Raw genomic sequence first — 18912 nt, 5'->3', positions numbered from 1 at the left:
CGTTAGAGAAAAATCTACAGACTCTCTTGAATGGTTCTTTCTGTTGAATATTTCATGTTACGTTTTGGGATGACAAAACAGATTATCAATTTTACGTGAAATTTCAGCAGCTGCACTTTGACGACGGTCCCTAACATCGGTGGGTCATCTCTCATCTGTGAGTCTGGTGCAAGGATAGCAACGCGGTTTTCTGTAAATTGTCGTTGTGTAAACCACAGCAGAACTGGTTTAAATTGATGGCTGAACTGTGTCGTGGAGATAGACCTCGGTGACGGTCTGTCTTTTTACAGTCTATGGTCTGAACCATAGGTCTGAACCGAGGACACTTGGAACAGCTGGTGTTGCGTGCCGGCTGTGTCGCCAGTCAGAGACGCAGCTGAGCGGACCCGACCATCTGAAGCGGAGTGGGGGGTAGACTGATAAGCTGTTTATATCCCGGCCAGCAGGCCCACGTTTTGACTGGAGCGAAGAATGGACGCCTTCATCCCCGCATTGAAACATGGCTTTTAAAAGGAGGTGTTACTTGGTACTGCTGGAATCGACATAACTGGACCAGGACTCCTAAAGGTGCGTATCTGTGCGTTAGGGTGCCGCTTCTCATCTAGTCTCATTCAATGTGTGAAATATCACCGATATTCTCTGGCCTATTATTGTTAGCTTTGAAACGTAGTGACACAGCAGCAGTAAAATGTGGTGCATTGATGTATTTTTAAAATGACTTGTGATTTTTTTTTTTTTTTTGTGCTGTGTTTAAAAGCTCCACGGACATCAGGTCCACCTCCTTTTTTGTGTCCATGGATGCGTCTTGCTGCTGTAGCCGGTCTCAGCCTGCTCTGCAGCCTCAATGAAAATAGTGACCTTCATGCTTTACAGACAATAGACTGTAGTCGCAGTGGTGTAACATATATTTTCTAACTATAAAATAGCCTATATTTTGTCTAATAACCCACACGAAAACACAGTAAAAGCTTACATGTTAATTCGCCTGAATTTTCTATAGGCTACGATAATCTACAGCAAACCGAACAGTAAACATATCGTAGCTTCACAATGCCTGGAGTGGAAATAGATGCCTCCAGGCCTTAATATTTACAGTCCATGCTCTTGGCACGTGATTGTAAACTGTGTAGCCACCTCATTTGGAAGAAGCATAGAAATGATGTGCATAAAAAAACTCAAAGAAAAGCTATAGAAATGTTGCATTATGAATACACTTTGTACAGAGAGTTTATGTTGCATTTGGCTTGCACTGTCTCTCCAGACTACTTGTGTGCAGTGTCCTAGTTCCAGGGCTGTCTCATCTCTTAATCCATAACAATCTGATAATGCTGACCTCACAGCCTCTTTAAATATGTCTGGGAAACCTGGCATTGTTTGTAATTGGAAGACACACTCAGTCAGTGTATCTCTGAAGAGCTTAGCATCTCAACCTTTATGACTGCTCACATTGGCAGGTCTCTGTCCTTTACTGAAGCTAGTGAATTAAACGTATAGCAGGAAAGGCAACCAATAAAAGGAGCATCACATGCAATACAAAATAGTTAACAAAGATTAAGTGTTTTCCAGGACATTCAATGTAAGCCAAGACTAAATCTTCAGTTGTTCTCTAATGGAGATTTGGAAGATTGACTCTGTCCATTTTTTGCATTTGGAATACAGGGGTTAGGGTTGTTTGTAATGTTGTGTCCATGTGGCTTAAAATTAGAGTAGAAATTAAATATCATGACACAAGAATGTACACTTATTCATTTCAACAACACTGTGTACAGGAATCAACACGTCTCTGTCAAAAGTTCACTTAAAAGTTCTGATTATTGTTTTGGCTGAACTGTACTAAAGGACCCTATAAATCTCATTTTTGGGTCTTTGTATATCTGGTCACACAGTGTTCTCACATTGAACTAGACCAGTGGAGAAGCCAATAATGATTAGTGATGTGAAAAGCAGTTCTTTTCAGTGTACTGAATCAGTAGAATCAGTTCAGTAAAGTGATTCGTTCAAAAGATTCGTTCACCGAATCGTTCAGTACTTCTCTGCAGCTCTGTCTGTGAATCAGAATTGAATAAGCTGAAACACGGCCGAACATTTAGTTCTGTTCGCGATCGTACTGAGAATAGCAGGTGGTGAATAATAAGCCAATGAGCTGAGAAGTTAGTTGGATAAAGCTACAGTTTGCAAACTGAAAGCTGTTAAAACAATCACATTTATTTTCCCCGACCGTTCTGTTCAGTACGTTCAGTACACAAATCACTCACTGACTGTACGACTGAGAGGGAGAGAGTGACTCGGAGGCGGAGCTCTCGTTCTGTTCGTTCACTGAACGAGAGCTCCGCTCTTCCTCTCAGTTCGTTCAGTGATTCATGTCGGAGCTGTCGTTCAGTTCGTTCAGTTCGTTCACTGAACGACAGCTCCGCTCTTCCTCTCAGTTCGTTCAGTGATTCATGTCGGAGCTGTCGTTCAGTTCGTTCAGTTCGTTCACTGAACGACAGCTCCGCTCTTCCTCTCAGTTCGTTCAGTTCGTTCAGTGAACGTGAACGAGCGAGACTGCGAGTCACCAGCCTCAGTCACACACACACACTGTACTGACTGAAACACGATCGTTAGTAGATGTTAAAACAGTCAGCTGAGTGAAATTAAGTTGGATATAAAAGCCGTTTGTAAACTGACAGCAGCTATAAAAAGCACATACATTTTCGCGACACCTAAATGTTAAGTAATATATTTTCTTGGAGACATGAGAGGGAGAAGTAGGGGCGGGCTTTAGAGACACAGAGCTCCCGACCGACTCCGTCCTGTTGGTTCAGTGTATCACTGACATGAAAGGAGAGGGAGGGCGGGCTTTGAGCGACTCTTACGGTCTAGAGAGAGATATGAGACGGGAGAGAGGAGAGCGCAACTGAAGTTGAGAAATGAACGACTCTTTTCAGTCAGTGATTCAGTTCAGTTCGTTCACCCAGATGATTCGTTCGTTTTGAACAAATCGTTCATGACCGACACATCACTACTAATGATGTCAATAGTGTTGTGACCAGAAATAAACTCTGTTGTCTAAGCAGTCTGGATATGTTCTTCACCGGAGCACGTAAAACTCATTGATGAGTAAAATACTGTAACAGACAAATACAATTGATATCATCAGTAAACTGTTGTAGATAATGACAAAGAGTGAGTTGTTACAAACTCTGTCCACTAAGATTATGTGGGATGAAAATGTATGTTTATCACCAGTTTGTAAGTTTTGAAGGCAGATGTCTTGTGGTGAATGTGAACATGTTAGATTTAAAACTGGCAAAGGATGCAACAACAACAACAACAACAACAACAACAACAACAACATCTCCCTCTACCAGTAGCTCTACTATTGTCTCAATCCTGTTTTCGGAAGCTAAGCTAAGGGACAAGATATTGTTATGCAACTCACAATAGGCTTACTTTAATGTACTTACATTCTGCTCAGCTAACCTACACACTGCTTGTCACAGCTAAGCAACTTTGTTGATAGTATTGCTAATGATGACGATAACAGTCCTATTTGACCTGCAGAAAGGAAATTTCCACCTGTTATATAAAAAGCCTGCCTGCTTAGACCCACTTTAGACAGAAGGAAAAGTATTGTGAGCAACACACTTTAAACGCGGATATGCAAACAAAAATGTTCTATACGCAATCATGATAAATCATCAGTGGCTAGACATTTTAATAGTCATAATCACACTCTGAGAGACTTACATTATATAGGCATAGAAGTTGTAAATATGCCAGGCAGAGCTGTGGACAGAGATGGAAATCCTTCTGCTGGGAGAAACCTTTTGATTCATTAATAATTAGGTACCCTGATTCCAAATGGTTTAAATGAGAAAATGTCATTTATTTGTTTATTGCAAACTGATCACAGACGTTTCTTAACTTGCTGTAAGACTTGTATTTTTGTTTTTTGGGTAATTATAACATATCTGTACCTTGAGTTAAGAAGCTCATTTATAATGCTAATTTTCTACTCTGGTGTTGAAAGATGTATGGTAGGGACTCCCTCACTTGGGATGGACTAGTACCTATTTTGGACACAAGTATAAATTAGTCCCACCTGGGTATATTTGAGAAAATTGCCTGTTACACGCTGAAGAAGAGCTTCTGCTCGAAACGTTCGTGTGGCAATTGAAATACAATTTTGGAGTGCTTTCCCTATTGTTTTTCATGTTTGAAAAGTTTAATAGGTCAGTGAAATGATAAGGTAACACCAGCCCTAACAGCAGGCAGGTGTCTGACAACAACACACATATTTATCAGAATAAGGCTTGTGTGGCCCTAAACTGAATTTTGATTAGCCCCCTCCCCCCGGCCTGGGTTGCAAGACACACAACATTTTCAGTGCCCCCTAATTTTCATCACACAACTCATCAATTTACAAGACAAACTATTTCAATAAAAGATGTTTACCTAAAAATGGAACTTAAACAGGAAAGAAAATATAACACTAGTAGCAGTATTGTATGAATAGATCAAGTGTAATGATTACCTCTGTTATCTTTTGCAGGAATGTTCACCCTCACAGAAGTAGCCTCCCTGAACGACATCCAGCCAACTTATCGGATACTGAAACCATGGTGGGACGTCTTCATGGATTATCTTGGCATTGTCATGTTGATGTTGGCCATATTTTCTGGAACCATGCAGTTAACCCGGGACCAAGTGGTTTGTCTTCCCATTCTGGAGCCGACCACAGAGGATGCTGGGGGATTTCTAGCTTCCCAACCACCAGAGACAGTTGATAGTTTATGGAACAAAGAGAGCGCCATTGGAGAGCAAGCTGCTCCTTTAATGGCTAAAAAGCCTCCTGATATCATCACTCCTACAGTTCCATTCAAATCGCCGGAGACTTTTGGCCAGCCTCAGCCTACAGGTGTCAGGACCAAACTTGATTTTCAGCAGTATGTGTTTGTCAACCAGATGTGCTACCATGTTGCCCTGCCTTGGTATTCCAAGTATTTCCCATACCTCGCTCTGATCCACACAATTGTTCTCATGGTCAGCAGCAACTTCTGGTTCAAGTACCCAAAGACAAGTTCCAAAATAGAACACTTTGTTTCCATACTTGGAAAGTGTTTTGAATCCCCTTGGACTACCAAAGCACTGTCTGAGACTGCATGTGAGGACTCAGAGGAGAACAAACAAAGAATTGCCGGTGCCTCGTCCCTCCTGAAGCATCTGTCCACGAGCAGCGAGGAGGGGAGTCCAAACCAGTCCGCCCCAATGCTGAACAAATCCGGGGTTACATTTTCTGCTGAAAAGCTAGTTAGTGAAATTCCATCAATGACCATCTTGGACAAGAAAGACGGCGAGCAAGCAAAAGCCCTCTTCGAAAAAGTCCGGAAATTCCGCGCCCATGTGGAAGACAGTGACTTGATTTACAGGCTGTATGCCATTCAGACAGTCATCAAAACGGTCAAATTTATTCTGATCCTCTGCTACACAATGACATTTGTTGCCTCCATAGATTTCGACCATGTGTGTGAGCCTGAAATAAAGCATTTGACAGGATACAAAAAGTTCCAGTGTACGCACAACATGGCGTTCATGTTGAAGAAGCTCCTTGTTAGTTATATAGCTCTCATATGTGCTTATGGTATAATCTGCATATACACACTGTTCTGGCTTTTTAGGCGACCACTCAAAGAGTACTCCTTTGAAAAAGTCAGGGAGGAGAGCAGCTTTAGCGACATTCCAGATGTCAAAAATGACTTTGCGTTCCTCCTCCACATGGTCGACCAGTACGACCAGCTCTATTCAAAGCGTTTTGGTGTTTTTCTCTCCGAGGTGAGTGAGAACAAACTGCGGGAGATCAGCCTGAACCATGAGTGGACCTTCGAGAAGTTGAGGCAGCATGTTATACGCAATTCTCAAGACAAGTTGGAACTCCATCTGTTCATGCTCTCAGGAGTGCCAGATGCTGTGTTTGATCTCACAGATTTGGAAATCCTCAAACTAGAATTAATCCCAGAGGCCAGGATAACAGCAAAGATCTCACAAATGGTAAACCTTCAGGAGCTGCACTTCTATCACTGTCCTGCCAAAGTTGAACAGACGGCATTTATCTTTCTTCGTGATCACCTCCGGTGCCTTCATGTCAAATTCACAGATGTTGGGGAGATTCCTAGCTGGGTGTACATGTTGAAAAGTTTAAGGGAGCTGTACTTGGTTGGTAACCTGAACTCTGAAAACAACAAAATGATTGGACTCGAGTCTCTACGAGATCTCAGGCACTTAAAGATACTGCATCTCAAAAGCAACCTCACAAAGATCCCGACAAACATAACAGATCTGTCCCCGCATCTGATTAAGTTGGTTATTCATAATGATGGTACAAAACTCTTAGTGCTTAATAGTCTAAAGAAAATCCTGAATCTTGCTGAACTGGAGCTTCTGAACTGTGAGCTGGAGCGTATCCCCCATGCTATCTTCAGTTTGACTAACCTCCAAGAACTGGACCTAAAATCCAACAACATTCGCACCATTGAGGAAATCATCAGCTTTCAGCACCTCAAGAGACTGACGTGCCTCAAACTTTGGCACAACAAGATCATCACGATTCCATTGTCCATTAGCTATGTCAAAAACCTTGAGTCGCTCTATCTCTCACACAACAAACTCGAGTCACTACCCTCATCGTTATTCACTCTTCTCAAGCTGAGGTACCTCGATGTCAGTCACAACTCTATCTCTGTAATACCATTGGAGGTTGGCTTTCTTCAGAACCTCCAGCATTTTGCCATTAACGCCAACAAAGTCGAGGTAGTTCCCAAGCAACTGTTCAAGTGCACCAAACTAAGGACCTTATGTCTCAGCCACAACTGCATCTCCTCCCTTCCAGAGAAAATTGGCCAACTCTCCCAGTTGACACACCTGGAACTGAAGGGAAACTGTCTTGATCGTCTTCCCGCTCAGCTTGGTCAGTGTGGTCTCTTGCGCAGGAGCTGCCTCATTGTGGAAGATCACCTCTTTGACTCGCTCCCCATGGAGATCAAAGAGAGCATCAATCAGGAAGCTAGCGTTTCTTTTCCAAATGGATGTAAATGTCTAAGTGATGGACGGTAGTCGCATTCCAAATGGCATGAAATGTTGAGCATCACCTTGGGTTCAAAGACGTTTTTATTTCTTTTTTCTTTAATCATGTCATTGTCACTATTATACTTCATGATGTGTTAGCAACTTAGCAAGAGTTGGTAACATTGGAGAAATTTTAGATAAACTCCAGAACGATCATGGGTTTTGTAACGCCAGTATACATATTCAGAATAAATTAAAGGAAAAAACGTGAATGCTTGAACCCCACTGTGAGGCAATGTACTAGAAATGTCCCTCTATAGTGGGCATTGTTGCTCGTATGATTTGGGTCTACTTGAAAGACTAACTTCAAATCTGATTGAAGTTAGTCCGGGAGTGGTTTGATTCGTGTTATTATGAAGTTAATGGCCTTTACAGTCACCAGATTTCAGCCTAGTTGAACACAAATGAGAGATATCTAACTGAAGTGTTAAACAGCGACTTCCACACCCTCATTAAAACGTTAGGGAATGTTTTTTGGAGTTGTGTTAAATCCATCCAATAGAGTTCAGCGACATATAGTAATGGAAAGGGGCATTCTCCATATTCAGATAATGGTAATTTTCCTCTGTTGCCCTCTCAGGGCGGGAAGCTTAAATGCTGTAACATTATTGTACTGCTGTGACCTGACAATTGTTATCAGCTAATCACTTTTCTATTAAATACCAACTGAACTAAAATTCATAGTGAAAATTGAGAGGGCCATTGGCCCATTTTTCATGTTAAAACAACATATTCGATGACCTTAGCTTCTGTAACACAACAGACAATGTTAGCATTCTACCATAATCTACCAAACCTTACATTAGCAAGCAACTCTTTCTATTATACTCTTTTAGGACCCTTGTCCACCTAGCGTTTGTTTTTGGTCAGAAAAGGGCTGCACGTCTGTCCTCTCTCTATGACAGTCAGACAAGACACGATCTGTAGGCGGCAAAAATACAGGGAATGTCAGACATAAAAGAGCATCAGTGACGCCAACAGTGCCTTTCTGGAAAGTCGAAAGAGTTTCAACTTGGAGCACTGGGAGCGGCTGAACAAAAAAGTTGGAGTGCTCAGAAAGATGCTGGGCACTGTGCTTTTTCTCTGGGTGGCCACTTTCTGCTGTGAAAGCTCTCTACTCATTGAAAACAATTGAAAAAAAGAAAACGCTAGGTGGACTTGAGTCTAACCTTACGTTAAACAGTTATATTAGCCTTTAGCCAATTATTTGATAGGAAGTGTTATAATGTCATAGTGCTAGCTACTATAAGCATGACATTATAACAGCATTTAAGCTAACCACCCTCAGCATGATGGCAGAGGGAAAAGGTCCACCGTGTTTCTAGACATTTTAAGGGTTTCTTCCAGCATGTGGTGGAACATCACATCATTAAGACACTGTTGATTTTCACATTCCTCACAGTCGCTTTTTTACATTTGTTTTTCTTAATGTAGATGCACAGTTGCAGTAAGCTCTCTCATATATTTGACCTTTTGTATGCACGGACATCTATAGCAGAACTACAAACATTTGTATACCTTTTAAATTATAACCCGTTTTTATAATTATTTTGGGGATTTTGATGCCTTTATTGTAGAGATAGGACAGTGGATAGATTTGGAAATCAGGGACGGAGAGAGTCAGGAATGACATGCGGGAAAGGAGCCAAAGGTGGGATTCAAACCTGGGCTGCCTGCTTGGAGGACTCCAGGCTCCGTGCATGCGCACACTAGCGGGACCCCCACTATAACCCTTTTTAAACCTTAGATTTATTTGATTCCCTCCAGATTAGATCTAGATGCACTTGAGTGAGTTTTTTTTCAAGGGAAGGTTCACTCAATGACTGATATCAGCTTTGGTGTCTATGCTAATAGGTTTTTATATGCCTACGATTTGGAGTCTAAATACAAGAATGCAAACATTACAACAAAGTCTGCAGTGCTCCTGGTAGTGAATTACAGTATTTTTAAAAAACAAGACACTCCTCTCCAGAAAGAGCGTCTCTGTGACCTTTACATTTTTTACGCCTACATTTGATCAGCAAAAAAATATTTGTGAATTCTGTTTACATTAAGTGTGTTGACTATCCGGAGTGACAAGACTTTGCTTGTCCAAATAGATTATTTTTAAATAAACTTTCAGTGCTGTAAGCACCATTAATAATACTGAGAGGAAAAACGTATTAAATCCCCAAGGAGAAATTACATTTGTAGACACATGTAGGCCAGTAATACACACACATGCACAGTCAGGATCCTGTGGTCATGAACTAATGTAGAGGGAGGGGCTGCCATCCAGAGTGCCAGAGTAGTTGGGGATTTGTTGTGCTGCTCAAGAACCTCTGCAGGGCTCGCTTAGTGAACTGGCCCCTCTTTAGCAACCAAACCAATTTCCATAATCTAGTCTGGATTGGGACTTGAACCGGCTATTCTCTGGTTCCCAACCTATATCCTACAGACTGAGCTACTGCCCCCCCCCCCCCCCCCCAATTTATGACAGTAAATTGAAAATAAGACTTAAAAAAAGATGAATACTGTAACTCCTGCTTCCAAGACCAGGAAAGTTTAATTTGGACTCTTACCACTCTTAGTCAAAAACACTTCATTAACAAAAACAACAACTGCGTACGTATGACCTTGTATCCTCATTAACCTTATGCATTCCACTTTCAATGTTCTTGTAAAACATTTTCATGTACACATCAGAAGAGATAAAGGTTCCTATCTGACCATTCTAGTCTACTTTTTTTGAAAAATCTGACCCATGCATTTATTTTTTATACATTTCCCCCCCTTAAAGGAGCAGGCAGCAGTTAGTTCTTTATCCTGCTGACAGCTAACACACATCGATGTGTTTCTTTTTTTTGAAAACCTTTTCCCATCATCTTTTTATTGTTGTAAACGGTATAGTTATTATGTAATTAGTGTGTTCATTCTTTGTATTTATTACCTCATTATCTGTTCTGCTCACTGCACAGCACTTTATAAACCTGATTTATAAACGTGCTCTATGAATAAAGGAACTCTCACTGTTACATTGTTATGACTGTTTTTCAAAGATAGAAATGAAGCTGTATTCTCACTTCAAAGCTGGTTTTGCACCAAAAACACAATACATTTCCTTTTTTCTGTGTAACTCTACAGCTGATTACAAATATTCCTGGCTGCATATCATCAAATGAGAAGATTCACTGAACACTAGAAGGACGAGTGACAGATGATGAATCTGATGAAGCCGTGCGGGCGACACTCTTTATTGGTTTGAGAATATAATTAAATTAAAAGAAGTAATTCAGTCTTCATGTGTGCGGTGAATCTTCTCATTTTCTGTCTTATATTAAAGCCTTTGACTTTAGATTTATGTGAATGATTTCATGCTAAATGTTTCTACAAAATGCACTTTATTCATAGCAGGATATTTTTATTTAATGGACAATAATTAAAAATTAACAACATAGTTATAGCCTGATGTAATACTTGTTTACACTTTATGACACAACATCTACAACATAAAATAATTATGTTTTTACAGAAGTTGACAATCGTTAAGTTAATGTTTAAGATTGGAATTTGAAATCACCTAAATGAGCGAACATTTCACATTTTTTCTTTGCTCCATTTTTGTTGTTACATTTGCAACATGTGCTAAACACAGACTGAATTGTGTTCTGTTGTGTATTCTCTTATCGTAGCCTGTCCTATAACGAAGCTTCATTTCATGGACTGATGTTAATCAAAGCTCGGGCTGATAAATAAAGTTTTATGGTTGGCATGACTGACTTTTAAGAAGGTATTTGTAGGTTTGTTTGATTTTAAATTAATAAAATATATCACATTATTTCTTTTTACTGATCATGTGATAATCTGTGTGTGAGAGGAAGACACACAATGAAGCAGAACAATATATTTCACTGGCATACAGAACAATGTTAAATATGACATGTAACATGAATGACCCTCCTCTGACTTTGAAGACGGAGTTACTGCAGACAAATTCTCTCGTCTGAGAAGCTTTCATCTCAAGTCAGGTTAAAATTGGGGAACGGATAATGCTGGGAAACCCAAACTTAATAATTTAAGCAGAAAGACTTTATGGAGATGTCAGAGCTCCTCTCTTAAACACTTCGTCAGAATTGATCTGATGTTATTTAAAAACCACTGGACCTACAAAGTGATAAAACTTAGTGACATTTACCTTAGTAAAGTCTGTGACTGAGGGGAAAGACGTCCATGACAAACTGAACACATTTCTTACATAGTGCTGCCCTCTAGTGGAAGCAAACTGTTTGTACACATCATAACACTGAAAATTATTTTATACATTAAGTAAGACTGAGCTGAATACTTCATTTGATCTGGTTACCAGAGGCTCTTCTTTTGTCTAGATATCGGTTAATAATGAATTCATTACTCAGACTCTGCTCTATACTTAATTGAACTTGATGATAAATTTATTCAACAGACCTGTTTGAACAGAAAGTCAGCCAGCCATGTAACGTCAGCATAAAGCAGGCTTGACCTGCATCATATTTCTAATCAGTATATACTGTATATATACAACCTGATGTGCTGAGACCGTAGACTGTAAATATTCCTCTTTTAGTGTATGACAGAGACACCCACAGATGACTTTTGGTAGGTTTCCACCTCGTAAAGCCAACACTTCATACTCATGGATGTAGCTACCAGATGATTAGCAAACAATCAAGTTTATATTTAAAACATGGATCATTGACTTGACATATTTGATATTTTATCTATATAAAACTGCTCAGTATCATTTGGACTCATCATTTATTTAATCGTTTTTTAAAATTTTAGTCATACAAGGCAAGACAACCCAAGACAAAGTATGACGTGTACTCCTGCCCTTGGCCAGGTCACCCTTGTGAAAGAGATCTTGATCTCAATGGGTTAATTAGCTGGTTAAATAAAGGTTGAAAAAAAAAACCCCACCTAGGACAGAACACAAAATTAAAAACAAATAAGTGTTTATTATCTTGTTTCACTTGACCTGAACGGGATGTTAAATTATCACTAACGTCTTCAAGTGTTTTATAAGTGCCCAACGTGTCATAGATCTCCTCTGGGTGTTGTGGTTTTAATAACCAGTCCTCAGACGTGCATGTTGGGTGAACTGGGGAGTCTGAATTGCTGATGGATTTGAAGTGAACAGTTGTTCAGCTGTATGTGAGGGTCAGGACGGTAAAATACTTTCAATATGTCCATGGTGTGCCTCCCTCCACCCCTTGTGAAAGCATTCACCCCCAATTGACCCTGCTTAGGATAACCAGAAAATGGGTTGAGATTTGACAGGTGGAAATCAAAGTTCTTTAAAATACAGATTATGATTTCAATTTGGATTAGGTTTTTCTGAAAAATGTCGTTCAGGCTATCCTTTCTGTCAGCATAAGTAAGGACTTTATTTATGTTTATGAATGAAATGCCAACAGCTACATCTCCTCTTGTGTTGCCTTCAGTAGCTCAGTGTGTAAGGAGGATCTCTGGTTCAGGTCCTGGTGCGGACCAAGTCGGGAAATTGGTCTGGTAGCTGGAGAGGTGACACTTCACTTTCTGTGCATTGTCAAGGTGCCTGTGAGCAAGGCACCCAGTCCCCTCATTCTGTTTTAGCCTAGCATTTTGTGTTTACCCGGCATTCACACATATAAACAGTCACTCTCTGAATTACACACAGAGAGCAAACATCATCACTGCAGACTTGATTGTGACAATTGTGCCATTTGGCTCTCCGGCTCCAGGCTGCGAGGAATAAACACATGTCGTGATAGCTCCGGCTGAGCAGCAGAGAGAGGAAGCATGACCTTAAGCCGGCCTGACATTGGGGTTGTTAGAAGTCCGCCATCAGGTGGACGAAGAAAACACACCGCCTACAGTCCAGCCTTCATTACTTCCTTGGAATCAAGCGATGGCCTTAGGACTCGTCACAAACACTTAGCGTGCACTTTTCCCTTACAGGGCCGCACTGCCAGCCAAATTTCTACCAAGTGGTCATCAGAGAACCAATGACCATGAGGCCACGCTGCATCCTGGGGACGGAGCTAACATGATGTCAATTTAAAAAGGTTGACTGGCTCCTCAATCTGTGCATCTCTTGTTTTTTTTACAGAGCATACAGTTTGACACATCAGCCGAGGAGACAAGTTATTGCTTTAACGACCTGCTGTGCCGTCTGGGTTTCTGATTTGATGTGAGCTGCCTGCTTTGTCCTTGGCAGTCAACATATTTTTTAATAAATGCAGGTGTTTATGGAGGATAATAAGCACTCATAAGTATCACTGTTTACAGCAACAAGACACTCATTTAAATCTGGTCTGTTGTGGCCAATTTATTTTCTTCCTGGTATCTCTGGTAATGAGACATAAGCATTTATTTGATGTAAACGTGTCTGTGCTGGGAATTTTCAGATCCGTATGTGGCCTGTTACTCTGCTGATGCCCCCGAGGAAAGCAGCAGATCTTCAGCGACAGCACTTTGTGAGCACTTGCACAGCTGATGAGCTGTAATTATGTTTTAATTATTTCTGTAGGGCATCATTCTCTCCCGACGTGAACCCCCTCCCCTCCCCCCCACGCTTGCAAATGAAGACATTGGGTATTTTGAAAACATTTGGTGATGAAACACTCGTCGGTGAAGTCCACTAATTACTGCACAGCCTCGTGTCAGCGCCCATAGACGTTGGCTTTGATGTCTGCTGCCCAGGATGATAATCAAGGGCACAGATCGCATGTGATTGGCTGTAATTGGGACAAGTTGTTTGAAAAAAAGGGCACCACATGACTTTGACGGCTGCTCCGAGACACTAACCCCACCCCACCCCGTCCTGTGCCCACGGGTGAGGAAGCCTTGTCACTTATTAAGGAGGCTGTTGCCATGAAGTGACAGATGTCCTGATGTGATCTGTCTGCATCTTTGGCCTCCATCTGTCTTGTTAGTACAAATAGTTACGGATGGTGTGAGGAGTGAGAGCTGTTGTTCTTTCATATATGTTAAATGCATTGGAAGCTCTTGTTTCTGGGAGCTGAAACTATCTCCCCTGGCAATCCTTCCATAACAATCTCTCAGCTCTTCTGTTTCAAGGTTTCTCTTCTCTCTCCTCCACCACTTCTGCAGGCCCTGATGTTTTGGGTTCAGTGCCACTGAACCATATCTGAATCTCCATTTTTTGCTCTGCTTTGCTCCCTGCTTGGCAAGAGAAAGATTAGGGGCTCGGGTCCTGAGGTGCGTCTCCCACCCTCTCTCTGGTCCTCACACCCTCCCTCTCTTCACCCATCCTCAGAGATTCAAATCCTTTTAGCTTCTTCCTCAGGTAAAATTGCCAAGGACCTTGTGAGCCCTAGGTTCCCCTGGAGGTAAAATCTATAATGGAGTTTTGATTTGGGCAAGAACAGCCTTGAAAATGGACTTCTTTAACCAGGTAGCTGCCTCGCAGAAGGTCAACAGTACTCCGGGTGGACACAACATGCCACAACTGTGTTAGAAAAAGGCAGAACAAAGGAACAGTTTTATTCCAAAAGAGAGTGACCTGTAGACACTGTGGTAAATAAAAAATCTGAGTGATGCATTGCTTTTTTAAATTTTCACAAACTGAATTATTCAGCAACACTCACAATATATCAGCATCAGGTAGCACCTTCAGCAGAATAAGCCCTGTTTTTACCCTCATGTGCGTCATATATTTACAACTTTATGACACAATAAATGACTTAATTTCTCAGCAAATTGCTCCAAATGAATTAAAATTAAGAAGGCAGGTGATGACTTCACACTAGATCTTGAATTTATGCCACCTAGCCTGAAAGATAGAGGGCACCAAAGCCTCAGTTTTGAAAAGACTACCTTTGAAATATCAGCACAGAAGACCTGAAAGAGTGTTTCTTCATTTCATTCGAAATCTCAGAATCTATCAGACGGTTACAGTTTGGTGTATGGGTTGAAATCTATTTTATTTTGAAATAAATAATTTTACAGGTATATGACATCACAGAAAAAAGGTGTCAATCAATTGATTTGAGTTTTTAAAATAATGATTATTATTATTATTATGAAAATAAAAGCTGTGACTACAAGCTCCTACAGCTGTTACATTAGCAGTTTAATTAGCAATAATCTGAGTTTTTAACTTTAGTAATCAGGATGCAATTTCATTTAGTTTGAGTTGATTCACTCACATGAAATAAGGCAAACAAGCACAATAATATAAGACTCAACATGTGTAAAAGGGAAAACTTCATAAGCTCTCTGAAGCTTGAGAGTAGAGACCCAAACACGACGCAAATGATATTTAAACAGATGTTTTCTAATTCGATTTAATAATAAGAAAATTAACCTACAGCAGGATTCATTATAACACCAGATGTTTTATGCTGCTAGACGGGTGACAGTCTTTTTTTTTTTTTTAGTTAGACATTTTACACAAATATGCTTCATTACCACTTTATTGATGTACCCTCTGCTGACTCTCAATTATTCATCAGCCACTCAAAAAAAAAACTGTTTGCTCTTCCTCAATTTATGCTCCGAATCAAAACAGAAATCACATCCCTGCTGCAGCTACAATCTTAGTTAATCAGCATCATTTAATGCACTTAGCAGCAGTGTTTCAAATTCAAATGAAACACTTGTGCAGAAAGCAGCCGCCGTCTGCCCTAGTTCTCATCGATGGTGGGTTTGTCAAAATGATGCAATTGGTCATTACCTCACATCAGACGCCTCGGAGACATAATTCTGCCTGACAGTTGGATTGGAGCTTTGACAGCCTCAAACTTGTTGAGTTTTCTCTAAATACTTGCCATTGCAATGAGTTAAACATCCCCCGGAGGCAGCGCAGAGTTTTCCTTTTGAACAAACACCCGAGGGACGCCAAGCTGGGACTGCACGAGGAACTGGAGGTCTTACGGAGAGGGCTGTTTGGGTTTATCTAATGCTACAATGGGTAATTTCTTCTGCCACTGCAGAGGGAGGGGAATAAAAGAGGGATGAAAAGAGAGAAGAGAGTATGTTTAAGAGAGAATCTTTATCTGGGCTTAATATCCCATGCTCAAGCAGAGTGGAGGATTTTTTTGTTGTACAGATCTCTTTTGTCAGATCCTACCTACCCATGGAAGACCCAGGGGCACTCTAAGAACATACGCATCACCTAGATTTGCCTTCCAGCCCACTTCTCTCCAGCGATTGCACCCTCTCCCCGCTGGCTTCTTTGTGTAGAAGAGACGAGCGAGCATTTTAGAAATCAAATCTCAGTTTGTCGGAGTAAAACTGGAGCAGACTTCAATTTGAATAGATTTAGCTCTACATAATTGTTCTGAGCACATACATGTGAAAAAAAGCCTCTTCTTGTGTGTGTTGCTTGGTTGTGATGCAAAATGGAGCTGAATGGGAGCCAGTGTGAGAAATACTGAGTGTCTTCCATGGCTGCACCATTGAGAATTCCTTCATGGTGGCTATTGTAACCGTCACTTATCACTCTTATGTCAGTCTGTCAATTACTATTGATTTCACACAGCAGAAGACTCGTCATACAGACGCAGAAGTAAGCGTCTGTTAACTTCCTTTACAAAATGTAGTCAAACATAAATAGTTAGGTTGGATTCAGGCAAAAAAAGATTGGAGGAAAAAATACAGCTGAAGTCGGTGTGGACTTTTGGTTTCACACGGGACTCAAACACTTGTCTCTCTAGTGGAAGTTAGGGATGCCCTCTTGACCACATTAGTCATTTAAAAGCATCTAATTTTACCACGTTTTTATTGGTCAACAAATTAGTTAAAGCTCCCATGAGGAGTTTTCAGCTGATTATCAAACAGACTGAAATTAACACCACTACCTCTGTATGACCTGATAAAGCAAACAAGACTATTAGGCAACACGACCTCACAAGATTGATTCTTACTGTGAAGTTATCTTTAATGTCTGTTCCTGCTGCCGTGGGGTAGGTGTAACAAGAGGATGTTAACCAATTACTGCCAAAACACCCTTTGTGATACGTTTGACAGTTTAAATGAAGCAAGGTGTCATTTCTTTAGTCAGAAAATATTACTTACACATGTTCTGTACAGGACAAATCAGCAAAGGATGGGATATGCCGCTTTGTCCACAGGGGGTGACAAAGTACCTTTAAGAAAACATAAACTTCACTTCTCGGTTAGAAAGACTTATAGTTATTTGTGGCTACAAGTCAGGCTAACACATAAGCCAGCCAGCTATGACTCACAGGACTGATGAAGGGCAGGGACGATTCTTGACTGTCAATTACATTCTCGTTATTTTTTTTAACACTTTATGAAAATAGTAGACTTTACTATTACCATTGTTGTTGCTAGGTGGCCCTCTTGTGCTCTCAAGTTGTATAAATTCATACTCCAATAAAGGCTTGTCTTTACAGCTTTCTATACGTCTCTTTGCTGTCCCATATTGTTCATGACAACACTTTTCTGACACCCTCCAAATTCTTTACTTTGACGATTAAAATAATATCATATAAGTGTTAAGTCCTGTAAGTACAGGATTGGCTTAAACTACCTCCTGTGAGTGGGTGATGGAAATTGCCTTTTTAAATGGGGGGTAACTCTGGTGAAAGTGCGCTGTTTGACCCATTAATGCCTTAACGCCAAACCCAAGCAGACTTTGTTCAACTTAAAGCTCCTGAGAGGAACCTTTAGTGTGTGTGAGTTTTGGTGCCCCCTGTGGACAAAGCAGAAACTTATCTGCCTAATCTTTTTGCTTACCTTGTCCTGTGTGTGTGCTAGTACCGTTTTCTGACCCAAAATCTCCTCCTGCTATCTTTTACGTATCATTCACCGCCAATTATTGGTGTGTAAAATGTAAACAAAGTCTGCTTGTTCGGTGAGCTGTTATGATCTCGTCTGACACCTACCACACAGCAGCAGTTTGAACTATTATAGATAACGACATAGGTATAAACATGATGTCCTGGTTTGCTTTGGAGGCCGTTAAGAGGCATTGCCGATGGATTTCTATCTGTGTTATAAGCTGCTAAAAACTCCTCATAGTAGCTTTAACTCTCAGAGCAGTGTAAAGTTGCTTTTAAGCTTACATTGTAGTTTGTTCAAATCAGAAATCTGTGTTTCCTACAATTAGCTCCTCCAACTGGTATTCACTCTTTGAGCTGTAATTGTCTCTAAATGTCTCCCTTACACAGAACCTATCTGGTCTCTGAAGGCTGAGCCACTTTGCGAGGGAGAATTCATGCAGGTACAGTAGTCATCATTGTCAAAAAGGAGTGCACAACACTGCTGGGACAAAGGAAGGTGCTGGTGAAAACACGAGGTGAGTGGAACAGGCTGAGGTGGAGATGGGAGGAGGTGTTGGGGGGGTGGGGGGTTGCAGAGAGTCCCAAAGCTCCCTGCCAGTGATGACCAGAGTGTCCATCAGTGAGGTCTCACGGGTGCCCGCGGAAACAGCAGCGCTGGCAGAACTAAAAAACACCCAACCTGGGAAAGTGCTTTTTCTCCCGCCAGACGCCGAGTGATGGATTGGGCCGGCCAGTGCACACAATGCATTTGTGAAGAGATAGAGAACAGGGGGGGTTGTAGGGGGGGGGGGGGCAAGGTCTGTCAGAAAAACACTTCCACTTTACTCCTAGAATGCACTAAAATATTTAGGAGCTCGATATTTATTTCATTATTTCACACATTGGATGTGAGAATGGACATACACACAAATGGAAGCATACAACAAAAGGTTTAAAGTCACACACTGAGCTGTACAATGCACTGAAGTGGTTGAAGGAAAGGCAGAAAAAGGCCTTGATGAATAATTCATCAGGCTTGCCATTTTTTTATATCGCTAAA

The 18912-nt window shown here is 41.0% G+C and overlaps 1 protein-coding gene across 1 annotated transcript; it reads left to right on the top strand.

The window, feature by feature from the left end:
• The first annotated feature begins 178 nt into the window (after window positions 1-178).
• lrrc8db (leucine rich repeat containing 8 VRAC subunit Db) lies at window positions 179-10921 on the top strand. Its single transcript, XM_065956083.1, has 2 exons — window positions 179-567; window positions 4535-10921. The coding sequence occupies exon 2, from the start codon at window positions 4537-4539 to the stop codon at window positions 7090-7092; it is 2556 nt and encodes an 851-aa protein (XP_065812155.1). The 5' UTR covers window positions 179-567; window positions 4535-4536; the 3' UTR covers window positions 7093-10921.
• Window positions 10922-18912: the final 7991 nt, after the last annotated feature.

The sequence above is a fragment of the Labrus bergylta genome, chromosome 6, assembly GCF_963930695.1.
Source record: "Labrus bergylta chromosome 6, fLabBer1.1, whole genome shotgun sequence".
NCBI lineage: Eukaryota > Metazoa > Chordata > Actinopteri > Labriformes > Labridae > Labrus > Labrus bergylta.
This window is presented reverse-complemented; position numbering and strand designations above follow the sequence as displayed.

Coding starts and splice junctions, on each gene's coding strand:
- lrrc8db (XM_065956083.1), top strand. CDS start 4,537: ATGTTCACCCTCACAGAAGTAGCCTCCCTGAACGACATCCAGCCAACT.